The sequence below is a fragment of the Syngnathoides biaculeatus genome, chromosome 6 (genome assembly GCF_019802595.1).
Source record: "Syngnathoides biaculeatus isolate LvHL_M chromosome 6, ASM1980259v1, whole genome shotgun sequence".
In the NCBI taxonomy this organism is placed as follows: domain Eukaryota; kingdom Metazoa; phylum Chordata; class Actinopteri; order Syngnathiformes; family Syngnathidae; genus Syngnathoides; species Syngnathoides biaculeatus.
The window spans coordinates 33,425,274-33,447,585 of NC_084645.1; the positions used below are offsets into that span (position 1 = coordinate 33,425,274).

Here is a 22,312-nt window from a genome sequence, read left to right on the forward strand (position 1 = left end):
ATTCTGATCAGCGACCAGGAGGTGGGAAATGCAAACGTGTCAGAAAAAAAGAAAGATGGAAATGAAGTTTCGCCCGAGAAGAAAAGATGGAGCGCACACTTCATCCTGGGGATCTGAATGGTGCTGCCCCCCAAAAAAGGGACGGACGGCATAATCAAACAGGAGTAGCTCTTTTCATTTTAATTGAAATTCATGAATCACGCCGCTAAACTCATTTCTGAGGAATCTGAAAAATGAGTCTTCCATCTCGATAAAAGGCTAATCTTGCTCATTATGCAAGAGGTGTTATCAGAGCAGTTGACAATGGAACTAATTGGTGAATGTGCTTCAGCGTTGATAAGAGTTATTGTATGGAGCTGTGTGGTCAAACCACTATCTTTTACTCTTTCCAGATTTATGACAAAAAGATATTCCTCGTGCTGCGTTATGTTCCTCTCTTTTTCAGGACGGGAAAAAGGAGCCAAAAAAAATTATGGTCACCTGGACTATTAGTTGTGGTTATCTTAATGACTATAGGTAGACACTTTTTATTGCTTATGTGATTTAAGTCAGGTCAAAGTCAATTAATTGATGTAATTTCCCAATGCAGTACACCAGTCCTAAAGCGTATTTCGGACGCCACTAAATGGTATCAGGTAACGATGTTTGGCGAAAACAAAAGATAAAAATATACAACTCACCACTACGCTGAACCTAGTTGTAATTATTAGAAGACCTGCACAAGTTTTTCTCTGACAATCTTATCTTGTGTAGGTAAACTGCTGGAAGGTAGCTCGTTGTTCCTTCGTCTTAGTCAAAATGCCGGCTCATTGTTTTGCTGGATATTGTTCGAACACTCGGAAGGATGGAGTCATTCTTCATACTTTTCAAAAAGACTCGGTTTGTCGTGAAAAATGGATTGCACTGGTGCAAAGGACGAGAGCGTGTTTTTAATGACGAATGTCGCGGTGTGACGTAATGAACTAGACGATGCAGGCAATGTGGCTACCACTTGATGTCGAACTTTGCACGTGGATGACGCGTTCTCCACTCATATTTATTTTTTTCGTATGGACATTGACGTGAATGATTTTATATCTATAGGCATGACACTTGACCTTTAAGGATAGACCTGGATATTGTACAAGAGACCGTGCTACTTCCCTTTTGGTGACATTTATCCAACATGGTTGGTACATACGAAGGTCGTATACGCCGACGTCATTGCAGGTTTCAATAATATGTTGGTGGGTGTAGTATCACAAAACTTCCATGACGACTTGAGTTCCTGTTAGTGCAAAGCTGATGTCTGACCATCATTGGAAATCGTGTTTTAGCGACAAAGATAGAGCTTCAATTCGTACCCCTTCCTCGGTTCATCGCAGCTATTCCCAAGGTACACCTGAGGTATGAATAATGAAAGACCGGTGCCGAACATCTGAAGAGTTTGAGGCTAACCACTTGTTGTCGTCGACAACAATCATATTTTCATCATCAGAAATGCCAAAAGACACGATTAGCGATTATTCTTAGCTTTAATCGTCAATCTGGAGTAGTAAAATTGACTCATCGCCAAATCTGTTCACCCCCCAGTTAAGAAAGAAATCATTTAATTTGCTGGCTCACTGTAAACTACTGAAAGTTTGTAACTTTGACACAGGAATATAAATTGGAATAGGCTTTGAATCATTTAGATGACAACTGCACAAGGTGCATGCAGACAATTGTGTTTCTGCTTTTATTATTTTTTGCTTTTCTGCAAAACTGAAGTCAAATATTGTGACGGCTTCCATGGTGAAATCAATCTACACAAGTGTGCATCAAACATACACCCTCCAATCTACAGGAAGGAGATTCCACTTCAAAAACTTTGTCTTTCAAGGATGAATAAAAGGCAACAAAGTCAGGATGAAAAAGATATCAAAGGCACAGAAATCTGGTGAAGAAAAAAAAAAAGTCATCTCTCTAAAATGAAACGCATTGTGTTACTGCCTCGAACGTCTAACAAAACCTATTTAATTCAGGAAGCGAAAGACGTGAGAGGTCTGGTATCACGGAGCAGTGGACAAACGGGAGTCATTTTTTCTGTTTACAAAGACGCAGCAAAAAAAAAAAAAAAAAAAAAGTCTGCCGCCTGCATGGATACGAAGTGATGTCATTACTGAGTTTCTCGCACTTGCTCTTGCATAACCGCCACCTTCTGCCTTATTAGACATGAAACGAGTTCCTCAGATCCTCGGCACAGGCGACTTTCTGATTACGGTAATGAAAGAGTTCTGACAGAACAAAGGTCACTCACTGCATTGATGAAGAGCTCCAGTAGTGAACTTTAAGCTCTAATTACACAAACAGAACAGTAACATAATCAAAGATTGCTTTATTGCTAGTTGGCTGACTTGGTGGCAGCGAGGCTTTGAAATTGCTTGAATTATTAATCGTTTTAGTAAATTAAATGTTTTAGTAAATTCAATTCATTAAAATCCATCACAGCCCGAGACAATTGTCTCTCAGTTACTCCAGTTTAGTAATCCACCCATATTCTGTGCCGCTTATCCTTACAAGAGTGGCGGGAGTGCTGGAGCCTATCCCGGCTATCTCCAGGAAGGATGGTGGGCTACAGCCAATCGCAGCAGTACTGTAATATTAATGAGATACAATAAATCAGCTATCTCAACTTTTATATTTTAAAAATCTAAAAGCGCACCTAACAAAAACGTCAGAATACTGAAATAATGAATTCAGTGTGAATGCTTGGCTGTTGAGTTGAACGCAAAGTTATTATGCTTGGCGACGGGTGGATGGATACATGGGCTAATTGTGGCTTCTGCCATCTCGTGAAGGAACGGGCCATTACGCTGCCTGTAACGAAGCGCCAATCGCGTGATATGGATGAACAACCGTGCATTATCGGTCGTACATAACTTTGAGACTAAACTAGATCATTTGCGTCTGCATATCCGTTGGGAATTACTGACTTGGGCAATCGAATATACAACAAGATTGATTATACAGTTTTATATATTCAGTATGAGAATGGGGAAACGCGACAGTGAAGCACAAAACCTATTTTACATACACCAACAAAGTGTCCTGAAATAAACGAATTGGGTTCATTTTGGGTCGATCCACGCTGTAATGCCCCCTTTTGTCGCTGCACGCAAAACAGCTCTGGGAGAACAAATCTCTTAATCCTGGAAGTGAGGGTGCTAGGATTAAAAGGGTTGAAACAGTTTGCAAAGACAGCAGAAAAGAAAACTGCCCTATCGGCCCCTCAGTGCCTGAAGTCCCAAAGAGGAGGCGAGGGGGTGCACCCCCCTCCCCCACAATCTGACAAGAAATCAAAATAAAACCTAACCACTCGTAAAATGTTCCGCCCAGACTTGCAGATTCCCCTGGTTAACACCCTTAAAAAGTAATCAATGAATACATAACTTTATTGTCGGTCAAATGGTTAATGAATACATTATTGATCAAACTGTGACTCACTCCTTGAGCCCCCCTGCCGATCATGCAGGCTCTCTGCTGGCCTCCTTCCCAGAGCTTTACCACCCGGAGAGCAGTAAAGCTTAAGACAAGGACATGTAAAAAGTAAGTCTCACGTGGAGTGCAAAACGTCTTGCAAATATTAGACTGGGACTTCAATTTCTTTCTAAGCGAATGAGGACATCGTATTGAAAGAATATCCGCCAAAATTGAGGATTGAAGTTTAGTGAGTGGAAATACAATACAATACAAACTAAGCGTTGCAACAAGGAGCACGCAGGTGCTTTTCAATTATGTATTAATGGTTCAGAGTAAACATGGATGTATGGACTGGCCGGAGAGAGATCAGCTTTGCTGAATCGTTAAAGCCACAAGCTCTGTCGATTGTCTCTGACTGTTTTTCAAGATCAACTAACAAGCTTAATTCCCACCGGGAAGCAGGAACTTTTTCCCCCCACATTGTTTTCAATATGACAAGAAAGGAGCCAGAGGTAATTACAAAGTCGATGACGCTAAGGATTGCCAAAGACGTGGTGCCTAGTCATACTACCAAAAGTAGTGATTAATTGACATGCTGAAAATGTTTGACCCAAAATATGTGCCTTCAAGCCTCAAATATTTTGCAGAAGCGGTTTTGCCTCACATGACAACTGAGATGCATGAGAAATGCTGCACAGAGGCAAGGATGGCAGATTTATATAATATGTCACAATTACATCAGAGCTTTTAATTGTACAAAACCTAAAGTAGGCGGCACGGTCGATCAGCTGTAAAGCGTTGGCCTCACAGTCCTGAGGTCCCGGGTTTGATTCCGGACCCACCTGTGTGGCGTTTGCAAGTTCTCCCCCGTGCCTGCGTGAGTTTCCTCCAGGCACTCCGGTTTCCTCCCACATCCCATAAACATGCAACATTAATTGGACACTCTAAATTGCCCCTGGGTGTGATTGTGAGTGCGGCTGTTTGTCTCCATGTGCCCTGCGATTGGCTGGCAACCAGTTCAGGATGTACCCTGCCTCCTGCCCGTTGACAGCTGGGATACGCTCCAGCATGCCCTGCGACCCTTGTGAGGATAAGCGGCAAAGAAAATGGATGGATGGATAGATGGAAAACCTAAAGTAAAGAGGATAAAGCTTTTGCATGTTTATTTTGCATGTGGGGGTCCCCATATGTAGGTACACACTTGGAAAATATGATTTTGCACATCTCCAAGTTATGGCTCACTGAGCTCCAGGGGTCCCCACACCCAAGTTTGAGAACCACTGCCCAGTGTCACATTTTTAAAATGAGAACAACATAGTCGAGACACACTTCAATGAGTCAAGTTCAGATTGGAAAAAACAAACCAAAAAAAAAAACCATTATATTTGTGCTTGTCTAACGTGAGAATAATCAGTTAAGGATTATTTTCAGCATCCTGCTTCAGGCTCATTTCCACGGCTTCTGCTTTTTTAAACTGATTACTTTTAATAGCCCCTCCTCTGTCTGCCACCGGGACCTACTTGGCTCGTTAAGTTCTCTCATTGTTATACAGCTTTGGTTAAATTAATTTAGCTGGAAAAGTATACAGAAAGCGGACTGCGGTGTAAAACGGTATGCCTGCGTGTTAAATCAGGCCCAGTCATCTAAAGCGGAATAAAGCCACACGCATGGCGGATCGCTAAGAGAGGAGCTGCTGATGAAGTGTTATTGGTTGTGGATAGTTAAAAATCAGCCAGTGGGTGGATGTATTTTCCTGGGAGGTTTATTATCTCCAAGTCATCCTATGTTTAATCCTCTACTTCCAAATGCTTAGACCAGTGATTCGCAACTGGTGATTTGGGACCCAAAAAGACATTGTGGTCCCCTTATGGGTGGGTCGTGAACAGGTGGTAGGAAAAATTACATGTTTTACCAGCATACCACATTGTGAGGTTACAAATGAACGCGTTTGTGCAGGACGTGGATATAAAGTGCAAAGAAGGAACACTATGCTCATGCCGTATTTACACAACAAAAATTAGTGTTGAAATTTCAGTGTTAAACATGTGAGAAATTAATTTCATTCTCAAACTGTAATTTTAACACATTTTGATTGTTCAATGTTGTTAGTCAGGCCCAAGCATGTTAACTCTGTTGAGATGTAATTATTGCCCTTTTGATAACTCTTCAGAGTTCATTTGCTTGGATGGATGCAGTTTTACACAGAGGGTAAGTATAAATCAAACTTACGTGAATAATAATATTGAAACGCAGTGTACACAATGAAATATACAGGCTGCTTTATGTTTCCGCTCACTGGTACTAAACGGTTAGTGTGTGGGATTAAGGCTAGCTATTTTTTTTATTGCAATGTTAGCTAAACTATTAAACATTAACAAGCTCGAAAACTGTTTCAAACAGCCCTTACAATTTACCGAGCCTCATGCGTGCTGGAAGCGGTGTAATTTAACAAAGCCTCATGTATGTAACTCCTTGGAAAACTATTTTTTGGGGATGGCGCTAACAATAATGCGCTAATGTGAAGTCAATTGTCTGCCACCTGTGCAAGTTAGTGTTTTGTCGACACACAAATTACATTTCCGGTCGTTGACAACTAGCTTTTAACAAGAGAGGAAGATGTTTCAAAAACTCCTTTTTGCCTTTATTTCTAATACTAACATTAGTTAGCGTTGAAACATTTGGAATAGCAGTGTGTTAGTATAGCTGCTGGTGTTTAATGACAGCAATCAAGTAAATTGGAGTTAGGGTCTAACTGAACTTCACAGCGTGAGGCAGAGGAGCTGCGGTAACGAAGTTAATGCTAACATTACTGCCAAAAAAAAAATGTAACAACAGCAGCTGCTCAGCCTCAAATCACAATTTGATCACCATGCCCGCTCGCTCTGGGTTTCAGATCATTTCCTGCTGTGTTTACACGATTGACTGCATATAAACATGGTTCACACATATGGCCTCTCCAGCTGATGACAATCTCTGTTGTGGAATTCACTGCATACGCGACAGAGTCTTTAACACAGTGTATGACATGGTTGATACCGATACCTGCCTGAATTGCTCCAATTTCAGTTTGCTGTTAAAGGCTTTTTAGTTTGACCAAAAAAAAAAAAGACAGGGAAAAATCAATAAATGTTTTTCTTGGAATTATACTGTCAAATTTAATTGTTTTATAAAGTTAGATTAAAATAAATGTGAAATGTAGGGATTAAAACTACTCATAGTAAGAGTTGCATTTCTATCTGTGAAGTGTTTAAAAAGCAATTCTGACAGTGTTAATGTTAAATCACTTAGTGTTCATTTAACCCACTTTTGGTTGTTAAAAAAGTAACTCACTTGAGATTGTTAGTGTTCATTTAATTCTGTAGTACTGTATATACCCAGAAAAAGTATTAAAAATCAACTCTGTGGGAGTCAACATTTCCGTTTTTACTGTGTTTTTCATTGTATTGTTCTCACTTTGTGGCCTACAACTGTTTTTCATCCAAATGTTTACAGTTACGACTACTACTTTGTTAACAGGGTCAGTGGAAGACTTCAGCATGTTCCAACTTCGGCTGTAGGAACGGACTTCCATCATGAACTGAGGACAGCCTGAACCAGGAGTGTCAAAACTCATTAATGTCGCGGGCCACAATATAGTTACGGTTTCCCTCAGAGGGCCGTTATAACTGAAACCATAAAAATCTTTAATATCGCCTCATCAAATTTATGAACTAGTTTTGGAATCAGAAATCAAGGATCAGTCATATGGTAATGTAAGGTACCTAATGTAAGGTAATGTAAAAATACTTGCAATATCTGAACATTTTCATTTATGACAATTTGACATTTTTAATCGAGACTTCTACAAGAATCATTGAAGTTGACATGAGTTGGCTTCACGGGCCACATAAAATCCTGTGGTGGGCCTGATCTGTCCCCTGGCCCTTGAGTTTGACACCTGTCCCGAACAGTTCAATATTTGACACGCAGCCAAACTCAGGCTTTAACATGGAAAACATTATTATGACAGGCATGCATCAGTAATGTGATTAGTCGAGGTGACAGTACATGTAGTACAATATTCATTATGCCTCTGTAGCACACCAATGGCCGTGTTTTGTGCGATTGTCGTATGTTACCAGTTTATAGAAAGTCCACACGACACTTATCAGGGAGCATTTTTTTTTTTTTTTGTTATACAGTTTTTTAAAAAAAGGAGTGTGGTAAATAATTAAAAATATATATTTTTCACCAATAATGTAACCTATAACCTGTGTTCACAATTAATCAAATTCAAACTCAGGTAAAAAGGGAGTAAGCACACACACCTTCCATTATTTAAAGTGCCTGTAATTAAAGAATCCAAATAAAGTTACACTACTCTGTAGGCTTTTCCTGACATTTTTATAATCACATCTTACTTACAATAGTCGACAGTAAACACCTACAGCACTATTGTCAAACTCAATGTCCCGGGGCCAGATCCGGCCCGCCATATTGATTATATGTGGTCCGTGAAGCCAAATCTAGAGTGTCAATTTCAATTATTCTTGTAAAAATTTGTGCAAAAATTTCAAATTGTCATGCATCATAAATGATAAAGTTGAGATATTTCAAGCATTTTTTTGTGTTACCAAACATGAATAGTTGAAAAACACATTACCCTTGATTTATGATTCCAAAAGTAGATCATAGATTGACGGATGTAAATACGATGAGATGATTAAATATTTGTATTGTTTCAGTCATAACGGGCCTTTGAGGGAAACTGGAACCAGAATGCGGCGCGTGAGAAAAATGAGTTTGACACCCTTGGTCTACAGCATTAGAGGGATAACATTATTTAGAGGTATTATGAGTACGTGATCATTTCCTTGGCATTAAATATACCTGTGAAGAGTCATCGACAAATAGAGAAAATATTGCCCAACCGGGTCCTACCCCCTCCAAAATTGATAAAAAGACAACTAAAAAAAAAAAAAAAACACTCAAGGAGCGTCCCAAACACCTGACAGCAACACTGAAGGAGCTGCTAAAAATTTCTGGCAAGTACTGACATTTTACTGGATGTGACAACGGTCTCCTATCTTCTTCACGTCTGGGCCATGAAGCAGGATGGAAAAGGGGAAGCCTTAACTTGCAAATAAAAACATGTAGGCCCCAGTACCTATTGCAAAAACTCACTTGACCTCTCCCAAACGTATGTGGCAAAGCTACGGTCCAATGAAATCAAGGTTGAACCTTTTAGGCGTCAATCCAAAAGGTACGTTTGGTGCCAACAACACTGCTCGTGATGTTTGGTGGTAGCAGCATTATGCTTTACTGCCGTTTTTCTTCAGCTGGAACTTCGGCCTTAGTCAAGGGGGGAGGGAATCCCAGTCTGAAAAATCATTTCTAGGACAGAACCTTAAGGCCTCTGGAAGAATCAACCATGTCAGGAAAAGCTTACATAGAACATAAATTTATTTGAGGTTAATCAGAGGCACTTGAAAAATCGTGCCAGGTGTGCGTTGACTACAATTTAACACGAGTTTGTAATTGTGAACACAGCAACATCCCTAGTTATAAAAGGGTGTGCACACTTGTGCAACCATATTCCTAGTTCATAACCTGTACTGATACTGTCACAACAGGAAAGGTGATAGGTCACAATGGTGGAACAAAGTTTTGAAAGATTTCATTTTTGGTAGGTTTTTGAACATTAAAAATAAGTCTATAAAAGTGACTCCTAGGGTGACAGCAGTTGAGAAGCACTGGTTTGGATGACGTAACATGTAAAAGGATGGGGGGGTGGGTGTATACTCACGAACACATAAGTCTCCGCTCTCAAAGTAACCAGGGCAACACTGTGAGCGGCGCCTGTACATGGTCCTCACTCCCCGCCGGTAAGCTGTCTTATAGCTGATCCTGAGTAAACAAGACATAGTGAGCTGGATATGCGATGTACAGTTTGTGGGAGCACTCCCGAGGGGCAGGAAGACAAAAACGGAAAGGTTTTGCTTTGATATATTGATATAAGAGAAAGGGGTCAAATGTAGCAAAGTACAAAGTCTCCCCGGAGGCATCGCTTGCACGCAAGTGCCCACAGTATCAGATTAGAGCGCGAACATTGAACAAAAAATGAACTACTTTCACAGTCTGGCATTAAAACAACAACCTTGCTCTAACTAGGAGAAATTAATCGTCAATTTGCCTATTCAATTACTTTGTTATCGGATATCCTCTAAAACAGCCGTTCCGAAAGTTAGTTTGGGGACCCGAAACAGGTCCGATGTTCATTGAGTTTACAAGTTGTCAAGATAAAACGCTGTAAGGTATTTTATTGATCGAGCAGGAAGACAGAGTTTAGGGCAAATAGATAAATTTTTTTTTTCCCCCATTCATACTCATGTTGCAACAGATTCACATCACTTGGGTTATTTAGCATTAGTTAGAATTATTCAAAGGGTAACGCATTTTCATTTAATAGCGTGAAAAAACTATGTCCAAAACCAGTGTCCTACCGTACAGTACATGTGGACGTTTCACAAATAAATATTTATTGGTAAAATAACAACAAGGAGACGCTCATTTGCCTATCATCAGTCAGGCCTATCATCAGTCAGGAGACGAAACATTTTGGCCAACCAAATCGGATTTATGTTTGGAAATGAAACAACACTATTAATAACTGTCTGGTCCTGTCAAATTGTGTGTTGCCACCTGTTGAAAAATGACTCAAAATGACAATGTTTTTGACACATGAAGGACAGTAATTGCTGGAAGTCAATTTGGTTGGAATGAAATCACAGCATTCATTATATCAAACTCATGGCACCGCTGTATGTGGGGAAAAAATAAAACTTCAGACTTTGCAATTGTTTTAACAGGTCAGCCTTGGACAAGACCTGCACTTGGCAGAAGAGTTGATGGTAGAATCTGATTTTTATACAGCACTGTAAAATCCCATGACGGTATCTCAAATTTAGACACTGTCCAAAAGTCCATTTATTTTAGTCGTTCAATCAAAAAAAGGTGAAATTCATACTAAGCAGATTAATTAAATCTAGACACTTTTCAGGAGGACAGTTTCTACCCAATCTCTACAATTACGTACTTTATCCATCCACACAGGCGGGTCCGGGATTGAACCCAGGGACCTCAGAACTGTGAGGCCAACGTTCTAACTAGTTGCTCCACCGTGGTGCCTTCTTTTTTCTATTTACTTTTAGTTTAATGTCATTGTAATTTGGGGGGGGGGGGGGGGGTTGTTACTGTTACAATTATCCAATTTAAAAAAAATCTCAAATCACATTGTGTAGAGATTCTGCATAATATCGATGATGTATCATGTGAAGTGATGAGAAGACCTTTTAAAAATGTACCTGTGCCTCGTGCACTTGAACCAGTTCAGGATGTCTGTGCACCTGGTGTAGTAGATCTGGTCAAATGGGTGAGCGTAAGACTCCTGAACGGTGACGACATAGCTAAAAAAAGAAAAAGAAAAATGAGTGCATTCGAAGGAAAACTCATGAGGAAAAAAAAAAAAAAAAAAAACATTCTCAAGCAGGAAAAACATCGCTAAAAGCTTCCGTGTATGCACAGCTGCAATGAAAGCAATTTCATAAGGGCCTTAAAGGACCTTTTCGGTGATTTGTATTATTGACTTACGCAGGTGGATATTGGCGGGCCACAAAGCCATGAGCAAAGCCCACTTATGTGATTCATATTGATGCCAACACGGTGGAACCGCAATCCTAAGTACCCTCACCTTGGTCAAGCCATAATACACGTAATATATCTTCACACTTTTCTTTTCTCTCCCTCGTGAGGACAGAAATTATTCCATCTTATTTCTCATAAGCGACACCACTCGCCGCAGCTAATAATTATTCTGGCTCTCTTGCTGTTGTGATTGATTGGAATGAGAGTAGCCAGATCAATTTTGCTGTGTATTTCATTTGATGCCGCAACTCCTCCCATCCCTCACGCTGCCACGACGAAGGCTGTGGCAGATCAATATGGCTGTAATGGCCCGGAATGGATCAGAGACTGGTGAAGAGAACCCGTTTCTCTAAAGACGCTGCAGACTCAAGAAACCGCTGGATCCTTCCATGTTTTTTTTTTTTTTTTATTATTCATAAATATATTCATTTTTTTCTCCCCACATTCATTCATTTTCCAAACTGCCGATCCTCACTAGACTTAAAACTTTCAATTTCTCTCTATAAAAGAGAAACCAAATGAGAGACACATGTAAAAGTAAAACATACCTTTCCACATGACGTCATTTATCAGATTGTATTCAGTCAAACAATTGTTAGCCTTACAATGATCCTTGTGGCACTAATTTATTTCATCTTTGTACTGTGTATCCACACTTTAAGCAGGAGGAGGAAACAAGCCGACCTTTCCCAGTGGCTGCAGACGTTGGGATCGTCAGGGTTGAGAGTCCAAACATGACCAGTCAAGCCCAAGACGAGGAGCAGGGCCGACAAGGCAGCAAGTGGCCCCATCACGCAATCTGAAACGATAACACACGAAAAAAATATATAAAAATCACACAACAATTTGGAGTGCATACTTTGGAAGTTCTCACAGTGAGAATCCTAGCAAAACATCCTGGGGAAATGTGCCCGAGAAGTCCCATAAAAATTGAGTCTGAACTGCATACCCTGTCTCCCTTTCCAGGTCAGAGCTCGGCGGGTATCAAAGAACTTTTTTGAAACACGCATTCCAAAGTGTCAGGCCTGAAAACTCAATACACCGGAAGATGCATACAGTAAGACTCGCTGTTAAACTGATTTTAAGATTTACCATTAGCAGAGATTTTTTTTTTTTGACACTTGAATGACATTTAAGAGAAAAAAAAAAAAAACTGAACATTTAGGATTTTTCCTGTCGACACCAATATTCCCTAAATTTTGATGCGCAAACTAGCGTCCCAGGTCGGCTTGTGCTTGGGAATCAGTTATGACATGACTCTTTGTGGGGGGGTGGAACCATGACCTATGCTGTTCAGATGCTCTTAAATTAAGCAGATGGTAGCACGGTGGATTAGCTGGTAGAACATTGGCCTCACAGTTCTGAGGACCCGTGTTCGATCCCGGTCCCGCCTGTGTGGAGTTTGCATGTTCACCCCGTGCCTGCGTGGGTTTTCTCCAGGCACTCCGGTTTCCCCCCCACATCCCAAAAACATGCAACCTTGGACACTCTAAATTGCACCTAGGTGTGATTGTGAGTGCGGCTGTTTGTCTCCATGTGCCCTGCGATTGGCTGGCAACCAGCTCAGGGTGTAGCCCGCCTCCTGCCCGGTGATAGCTGGGATATGCTCCAGCACTCCCCGCGACCCTCGTGAGGATAAGCGGCAAAAGAAAATGGATGACAGGATGGAATTTGTCCTCTTAATAATTTAAGTGTTCACCACCCCACATCCATGCAGTTTTGAGCCTTAACGTGTAAACATTTATGTATCAATTTTGCTTGAATAACAAAGAAAAGCTACCCAATAAAAAAAAACATCCAAATGCAGTATGTTTTACAAAATGTTGTTTGACAAATCAATGACGCAACAAATTTCTGCCAAGGGTTTTAATCATTTCACCTGAGAAATGAGCACATGAATCTGCACAGTGGGAAATCATTTCAAATCAAATGAATGCAGTCGCACAACAATTTACAATCTGTCTGAAGAGATTTTATCTGGACATTGTCTCATGAGAATAGACATGTTGCCACAGAAAATTAAATCTCCAGAGTGGGGCACACCCAAAAAGACATAAGACTGTACCGTTTTTAGTTTGTCTTCCCAACCTAGTTTGGAGAGTTATTTAATCCTTTTTACTAGTGGGATGCACCTTGAGACACAGTAAAGTAGATGGCTTCCCCAAGACAATTACTTATATTCTAGTATAAATGTTCTTTCACTGCAATGTTTCTGTGCTTTGTCTCATTCGAGGAGGCCTTCAACAGTGGCAGTGATTCGGTGAGACCTGCAGCTTATTTCATTAGACGTACATGCGAGGGGCGATAGCGTACGGTGGGAGGAGGGTGACACTGATGAATTCTCACTGCACTCGGGTCTTGGTCAAGCAAATGAGGACTAAGAATAAAGAATGAGTGTGTGGAAGATGGCAGAGGTTAGCGCATGCATGATACGAGCAGTAATGATGCTAAATTGACGTTAGCCTTTGAGAGAAAGGTTGCATCATAATCAGCTAATACTCAGAATTGAAGCGAATAAAGACACTGAAGTCTGACACCTGTGCTGTCTTTATTTGATTGCATCTCTGGCGTATAACCCCCCCCTTGACGACTCTGCAGGCTTACACTTTTACACGTGTGCAGCATGCACTTCGGTGCCTCATAGGGATTGAGTTTAATATCCGAGCGGCCATATCCACGACCACCAGCGTTCACATGTTTCGCTAATTTTCCGCATTGATTGCCCCATGTGCTGTAGTTCACTCTCAAGTGAGGGAAAATCAATCAGAGCTTCACTTGCTCTAAGTAGGAGTCCATCCGAGCAGGCAAAGGTTACTGTCATGTTCATTCCCTTAACAGGATGATTAATCAAGGTGCACTTGTGTTACAGCGGGCGACAGCTGCTTTCATAGTCTGGGCCGTCCTCTGAAATCTTTCATCTTAACACAAGAGGGTCGCAACTTGACTGACTGATGTGGCGATGAAACCATCAACGGCTATGGATGAGTGGACTGCCGGCACATCACCGGTCATCTTCTATTTGCCACACCTTTTTTTTTTTTTTTTTTTTAAAATAGCCTGAATATCTTTTTGCCGATGCGTTTGCAGTGGATGGGGTAAATTGTGGTTTTTTTTTTTTTGGTGGTAAACTTCCAGGTTAAGCTTTTTAATGCTTCAAAAATCCTACTAAAAAAAAAAAAAAAAATCTCTTTTGTGAATGTAGTCAAACATTACAGAAATGTAAATTATAAGCTGTAAATATAAATCCAAGAGAAGAAGAGAAAGCATACTAATTACCTGGAGAGATGTAAAATCTTGCAATTATATTATTGGGTTGGAAAATGTCAAAATACTATTTACTTACATAAGTGTGGACTTTTACATAAGGGAGTGGCTTCTGTGCTTTTACCAGAGTTGATTTTTTTGCACGATTAGGCCGTGTCACTTGAAGGGCACATAGACAAAATTGTTGCTGCGCATATGTTATGGGCCTCAAGTTTTGAAGCCGGCGTTACAAAGTTGCATATAATTTGTTTTTCCCCTGTTGCTTTGAACTGACCTCTCCTACTTCTCCTCTGAGAAACCTGAAAAGCAGAAGTGATGAGAAGGAGCGAGCCAGTTGTTACTTCTTCCCCCGGAAAGCATATTCTTTATTACAAGTACTTTTGTACAATTTCAAACACATCACATTACGGTCATTATTTTCTTCTTACAATCGACTTCCCATCTCTAACAACCGTGCTTTAGAATCAATCACAGCTGTATACGTACATCTCCACTCTTGCTGATACACAATCAAGGACTTCAAAGAAGGACTCATGTCACTGACAAAAAGCCATGTTGTCACAAAGTGAATGTTCTCTCTTTCAAAGACATCTCAATTCTACATGAGATTCCTCTGCTTTAAACCTGGAAGCTACTTTTACTGTAACTATTTACAGTCATTAACCATTGCTGAGGACTCAATGTTATTTTATACTATAAACTCAAAACAGAACAAAAAGTCCAATGAACGCCGCGCGTCACCACACCTGCTCAATCCATCAGAGCACCGTTGCTATGAATTGTCCGCTCCTCGGGTGTACATCGCCCATTCATCAATACAGTACCCAAACGCATCATTCACGGATAACAGTTTTGGACAGTGTTTCACACAACTACCTCACCTGAAAAGCAGAAGTGACAAGAAGGAGAGAGCCAGTTGTTTCTTCTTCCCCGGAAAGCATAATCTGGAGTAAGAATGAAGATTCCCGCCCCTTTATGCATTGCCTCGGACAAATCCCAATCTCAATTTTCGGCTCCACCCCCCAACACAGTAGCTAACTCAATGTGATTGTGAAACCAAACCAGCAATTTGTAACCCTTAAACTTCACATTTGTGTACATCACACTGTCCCCAACAAACAAAAGTGGGTCCTGATGCAAACTAATGAGAACCTTATGAACAGTACCTTCTTTTCCTTTTGGCTTGTCCCGTTAAGGGGCGCCACAGTGAATCTTTTTCCATCTAAGTCTATCTCCTGCTTTTTCCTCTACAACACCAACTGACTGCCCTCATGTCTTCTTTCACAACATCCATCAACCTTCTGTTTGGTCTTCCTTTCCAAACATATCAAAACAAATAACTCCGTTGCTTTTCCCATACCTTAAACTTCAGAATGTGCAATGCGTGTAGCGTATGCGTGTTAATTGGGGTGTCTGGCATATGGGATGGATCAAGTTCCTTCGGGAGATTATGCTGTATACTCCTTGTTTTTTTTTCCCCCCGCTTCACTAATAATCAACTGGGTTCCTGGGATATGGGATTGGGATTTGAAAAGTGTGGAGACCTGAGGTATAGGGGAACAGGTGAGTACATTGTATCAGTTGGATCCAAACTGTACTCACAGTAGAACGTGGCTGGTAGGTGGGCTGTGCTAGAAAGGGATGGGTAAAAACATAACCGGGCCGTCCTTCTCTGGTAGACCGTGTCAAGTGAACCTGCTGCGGTTGCTGAGTAGGGACCTGGATATCTATCTGAACATTGTGTTGTTCCTCCTGACCCACTGTAGTTCCTGACTCCTCCCCATGCGGTTCCTCCTTGATGGGGAACCCCTGTTCTTCATCTCCAGTACCGTCTTTCCCTTGTTCGGGTGCTGCGTAACTTGTCTCTTCGGTCCGTCTCACTCTGCTCTTCCATATTCTAAACTGCAGGAACAATGGGCACTTGAGGTGTGAGATTTCTTGCTGGTGTCCGCAACAGAATCACTCTGTTCAGAGATCTGTCCCTCATGTGTCTGCCTCAGAGTGTTTGTGTTTTTCCGTCTGTCTTCTCCGTTATCCGGTTGTTGTGGAAGTCAGATTCAGAAGGGGTTTTACAGGTAAGTCATTCACTTGTAGTAGGAGGTTTATCTGTAGTGTGCGAACTGGTCAACCCCCTACGTCTGGAGTCACCTTGGAGGCTGGATTTTCTCCGACCTGTTTCCTAACAACATATATGAGCTGCTCCCAATACGGTCTGATTTTGCCAGGGCCCCCTCGTTCACTGAGTTTGCGTACAAGGACCCTGTCCCCAGGATGAAGGATGACTCCTCTGGTTATCTTGTCATATTGGGCTTTCCCCCTTGCACTGGACTGTTGACTGAGTTTGCAATTCGATAGGCCTCACTCACGTTCTTGGCCCATTTGTCAGCATATCCCCTCACCCCATTGTCTCCATCTTCTCCATCAGCTAGGAGACCAAATGGTAGATCAACCAGAAGACAATGATGTCTGCCGTGCAGCAAGTAGCATGGGGAGAAACCTGTGACCTCATGTTTTGTGCAATTGTGTGCATGTATGTAGGATGTGAGGCAGATGATCGCTCCAATTCTCCTTTGCCTTCTCCTCCAAGGTCCGGAGCATATGTAGGGGCATGCGATTTAGTCTTTCAACTGGACTGTCTTGTGGACGGTATGGAGATGTTCTTGAGTGGGCTACCCTAGCTAACTGTCTAAGTTTCTTAAAGAGCTCGTTTTCAAACTCCCGACCCCGATCATGGTACAGTTTGGCTGGATACCCAAATCAAGGAATGAAATCATTAAAGCTCTGGTCTGCTGCGGTCTTGCCCGCTTTGTTCCTGGTGGGGTAGGCCTGCGCAAACCTGGTGAAGTGGTCAACCACAACTAAAATGTACTCCTACCCACTTCTGGAGCCCTCCAGGTGCAGAAAGTCAATACATACCAACTCAAGCGGAGAAGTTGACGTAAGGCTCCACATGGGTGCTCTCTTGTGTGTAACTGGCTTCTTCTGTTTAATATAGGGGCATTTTTTGGTCACATACTCTATTTCTCTTTTCATAAAAGGCCAGTAGAATTGTGCTCGTGCCAGATTCAAAACTTTCTCAACACCCACATGCCCCATGTTGTTACTGTACGTAACTGGGTGAGCACTATCTGCTTGTATGTGGCGGGAAGAACCAGCTGTTGTATTGCTGCACTTGTCCTAAAGAGAAGACCATCTCTTAAGTGTAGCCTCTTCCATTCTCTTAGCCTTCTTCCCTGGGTGTCCACTTTCCCCGTCTTCCTCAGTCAATGGTGTATTGCTTTCCTTCAAGTTTATAACTTTCGCTATTGAGGGGTCCTTCCTTTGCTCTTGCAGCAGCTCACTGTGACTAATAGCCTGCAGAGACTCAACTTCATGCTGGTTTTGAGAGGTGAGGTTGAGGGCTGCCACCCGGGCCACGTCACCCTGCTGCGCCTTCCGGCCCCCTTCGCAAACCGCACACACTGCTTAATCAGTTAATTCCTCAGTGCACCCAGCCATGAAGGTGTCAATATCCAAGGGACAACGGGATAAGGTGTTGGCATTGATGTTTGTTTTGCCAGGTCGATATTTGATGTCAAACTGGAAATCATTGGCAGTGGTTAGGACTTATGTGAGGGGATTATTGTTCGTAAAGACCGAAGTGCTGTGCAGACAACAAATCACAAAATTTATCATATTTGGCCCACTTCAATGCCAAGAATTCCAGCTTTCCACTGTTCCAGTGATAATTCCGTTCAGGTGGCGTCAATGTGTGTGACCCATACCCAATCACCCTCATCTTACCATCTTGGTTCTGATAAAGGACTGCACCAAGACATTGTTGGGAGTCATCGGTATGCAGTGGAAATGGGCAATTGAAGTCAAGATACGCCAACACTGGGGGTTTGGTTAGTCGGTCTCCAAGGTGCTCTAGGACCTGGTGATGTTGTGTGGTTAATTCTCTTGGTGTTCAGAAGACAGCTGTTGCCCCTTTGCTTTTCCTTGTGGTAGGCCAGGCTGGTGAATGTCCCATTTTGACTGGTAGACTAGTAGTTTATGATTATTATACAACAACTAAATCAATATATTGTCCCCACATTGTTACAGATGCAGTCAAGTGCTCATCCCTAGTTGGAATTGTTCCAAGGATGTGACAATGAATCACACAGACACAGCGGCACTGTGCTGCCTCATGCTATTGTTTGTCAAGCAATGTTAAGTTTGAGTGGTAAGACCTGCATTTATTGCTTATTAATAGCTTGAAATATTTTTAATCCAAAATGTATGTCTGCATGCATTGTACTTTTTGTATTTCAAATATTTAAAAAAAACGTTTTCTATCTATGTTTTATTTATCTATTTATTGCACCACTGTGGCCCAGTGTTTTATCATGTCGGTCTCCCTTTCGAGAGGCCCCAGGTTTGAATCTAGGTTCTGGCCTTCCTTTGTGCCGTTTAAATGTGCTCCCCGTGCTAGCGTGGATTTTCTACATGTACTTTGGCTTCCTCCCATATTCCAAAAACAAGCATTCAGTAAAGGCTTTCAAATGTGAGCGCGAGTGGTCATTTGTCTCCATGTGGTGTGGCCTGCCAATTGGCCGACAAACAGTCCATGGTGTACCCGACCTCTCATCTCACATCACCTGGGATCATAGGCTGGGATGGACTCCAGCCCTCACACAGTCCTAATAACGATAATCGCTATAGAAAATGGACGGATGGATTTATATTGGATGCAAAAAGTAAATGTCATATTAATGCCAGGTTTGAATGAAATTACAATGTGTATCTATTTGTATGTACGTGTAGATTTAAATTTAGCTTTGCAAATGACTATTTATGCACTTGTGAGCAGTAAGCTTTAATCACATTTCTTCACTCAAAACCCCCCCAAAATTATGACTATGGATAAACATTGACCCCCGTTTAACGTCAAAGGTCCTAGATTATTTGGCAAGTGAAAAGTGTTTAAACCAGGGATGGACAAACTTTTTGGCTCAGGGGCCACATTGACATTTAAAATTTGACAGACAGGCCAAGTCACAAGCAGATGCTTTCATATGAAAAATAGACAACAAAAAAGTAATTGTAGCCTTAATACTTAGATGTACTTATAATGGGAACTGTGTTGTTTTGTTGCGCCACTGCAACAAAGTCTGGTTTATTGTGGCAATTCTTAGAACAGCAGTTGCTAAATGGCTGAAATATTATCCACTAGAAAAAAAAAAAAAAAAAAAAACCTCAACTGTACCCATTACATTGTAAGTAATGGTTACATACATATGAACCAATAACTTAAAGGTCAAGTGTCATGAAATGGATGAGTTTTAATATGTTATTAATGAAAAAACAACAGCCGGTATGGACCCATCTGTTTTGATTTTGATGTATATAGCTTTTTGTAACTCCGGCCGTGAAAATCCTCTCGAGGGATGTTTTCAACAAGAAGCAGGAAGTGACGGAGGCAGGCAGCAAGCGGATTCATTTCTTTCTATTAGTTTAAACCTGCGGGAAGATCGTTGTTCCTTCGTGCTAGCCAAAATGCCGGCTCGTTGCATTGCTCGAACACTTGGGACGGTGGATTTACCCTTCATAAGTTTCCAAGAGATCCGGTCCGTCATGAAAAATGGATTGCACAGGTGCAAATGACGAGAGCTTTTTGGGTCCCAAACGACAGGTAGGTGTGTATACAGCTACTAAAAAAAAAAAAAATAGTTTGGGGCGGACCATGTAATCCATCTCTCATAACGTAACAAAAGATCCGCGTACGTATGACAGGGGTGCTAAATGTGCCGATGTGCGTGTCGGACAGCTGCCGCATCGACAACTTATGCGCGCTCTGCTCATATTTATTATTTCGTAAAGACATTGAAGTGAATAATGTTACATGTATTTTTCATTACAATATACATTTTAGAATGTTTATAGGGATGACACTTGACCTTTAAATATTAGTGTTAAAGCAGCAAACTCTTTTTGACATGACATGACAACATAGTACAATAAATACCTAAACAAGCACAAAATTCCCAGTACACTTCTCTCAAGAAAAATATAGGGGCAGCTGATGGATGGAAAACAATTGCAAGTACTCAATTGTTAAAATGTATACGAATGTTAAGTAAAATAGCAGAGTCACTGCTCAGCATTCACTTTTCCTCTCTTTGGTCTACTCCTGGTGTTTGGAAGTGTACAGAGCTGGAGCAGAGTTGACACATAATAGCCAAAAACAACTCAATGTATCACTTAGTGGAACCAGTTGGCATTGAGGACAAGGTCCAAAGAATGTACTCATGATTTTGGTAAGATTATTGCAATTCTGTACCAATCTTTGCCGAGCCGGATTGAGTCAGTCATGGGGCCAGATGAGGCCCGCGAGCCATAATTTGTCCACCCCTGGTTGAAACCACGGTGGAGGGGCCACACTCTCATCAGAGTGTGCTTAAGAGTGGCGGCGACACGCAAACTAAGTGGAGCGCTTGAAGATTGAGACACTAACACATCAGCTAATAGCAGGAGACACGTGACCAGACACTCACCGAGTCGTAATGCTGGATGCTGAGGAGCACAGAGGGAGGCGGGTGGGTGCTCTGAAGCCTCTTTGGGTTCAGACGCACTCTCTGGGAGAAGTGATGACAGGTCACAGATCTGTTGGCAAGAAGAAAACTAATGAGCTTATGATGACACACACAAGACACACGTCCGTTCCACACACACAGACACACACTCGCGCATTTCTTACGGGAGCGAGAATCTCCACAGGGGTATAATTCACATAAGCTGCTCTTGAAAGGCTAATTTATTCGGTGCATCCTCCGCATCCAATCACACAATTTTTGATTTCATTTTACTGTGTGCCTCCTACCTGGGTTTTCAGGTAGGAGGCACTTTGCTAAAGAAATAAAAGGCAGCATTAAATCAAGAGGGGTAGCTACAATGAACTCGGCTCACACTTCAAACACTCGCACGCCGCTTTTCCGTTTTGTGGACAAAACGATCTGCTCTCATTAGCAAAGACTGCACTGCGCTGCGCTCGTAGCACACGACGCCGCTGCCTATTCCGTGCATTTTGTCGTCATACTTAAAACCCGCGCTTCCTAATGATGCCTGCACGAGGTCAGAGGGCACATTGGAGATTCTTCAAGAACACAGTACGTCTGCTTTGTCTCTTGGCCCAATGAATAATTCAGCATCTTTCTTTTGCCAGAAAGGGACACTCCGTTGCCCTCACTAATAGGCTCATTTAACATATCTTTGTCTTACTGACGACCTGCCTACAAAGGAAACGACACTGTTAGAATACAGTATGCAGTATATTTTAATCATCAATTGAGCTTTTTCCTGCTGGGGGGGGGGGGGGGGGGAATGTAACTCATATGAAATCACCACATCATAACTCTCCAGTGAAAATCACGTGTATCGTACAAATGCAGGGAATGGTTGTTTTCTTCAATAAGAATACACATTTCATTTTATGAATTATTCATATTAATTGATGTTAAAAGGATAATCATTTTACCGCATAAAATTTGACATACGATTTGATGCTATGATTGAAATTTTTCATGGTGCTAATGTGGAAAAGGTGGACCCAAGTGCAGGAAAGAAGGAGAACTGAGGCAGGGGAGCAGGTATATTTTAAAAAAGTACCCATTCATCCATCCCTTTTCCAGTACACTTATCCTCAATAGGGTCGCCAATCGCAAGGCACATAGAAACAGAACCATTTCATTTGCACTCACATTCACATTTACGGGCAATTTAGAGTCTGTAATTTACATACCATTACATGTGGTAGGAAACTGAATTACCTGGAGAAAAACCACATGGACACACGGAGAACATGCACACTCCACACAGGCAAGACTGGATTTGAACCAGGGTCCTCAGAACTGTGAGGCAACGTGCTAATCAGTCAACCAACGTCCCAAAAGCAAACAAGGTA

The 22,312-nt window shown here is 41.7% G+C and overlaps 1 protein-coding gene across 5 annotated transcripts in view; it reads right to left on the minus strand.

Moving 5' to 3' along the window:
• megf11 (multiple EGF-like-domains 11) overlaps positions 1-22,312 on the minus strand; it is a 126,243-nt gene that overhangs the window by 78,383 nt on the left and 25,548 nt on the right. For 2 of the 5 annotated variants that reach the window (XM_061821595.1, XM_061821594.1), the window contains 4 exons: positions 20,907-21,015; positions 11,809-11,923; positions 10,785-10,886; positions 9,227-9,327 (listed from right to left, as the gene is read on the minus strand). In XM_061821595.1, the coding sequence (XP_061677579.1) occupies positions 9,227-9,327; positions 10,785-10,886; positions 11,809-11,915 (310 nt within the window). In that variant the 5' untranslated portion in view covers positions 11,916-11,923; positions 20,907-21,015. Of the gene's footprint in view, positions 1-9,226; positions 9,328-10,784; positions 10,887-11,808; positions 11,924-15,269; positions 15,399-20,906; positions 21,016-22,312 lie in introns of those variants that run through there. The other 3 variants (XM_061821593.1, XM_061821591.1, XM_061821596.1) reach the window with 2 other exon arrangements.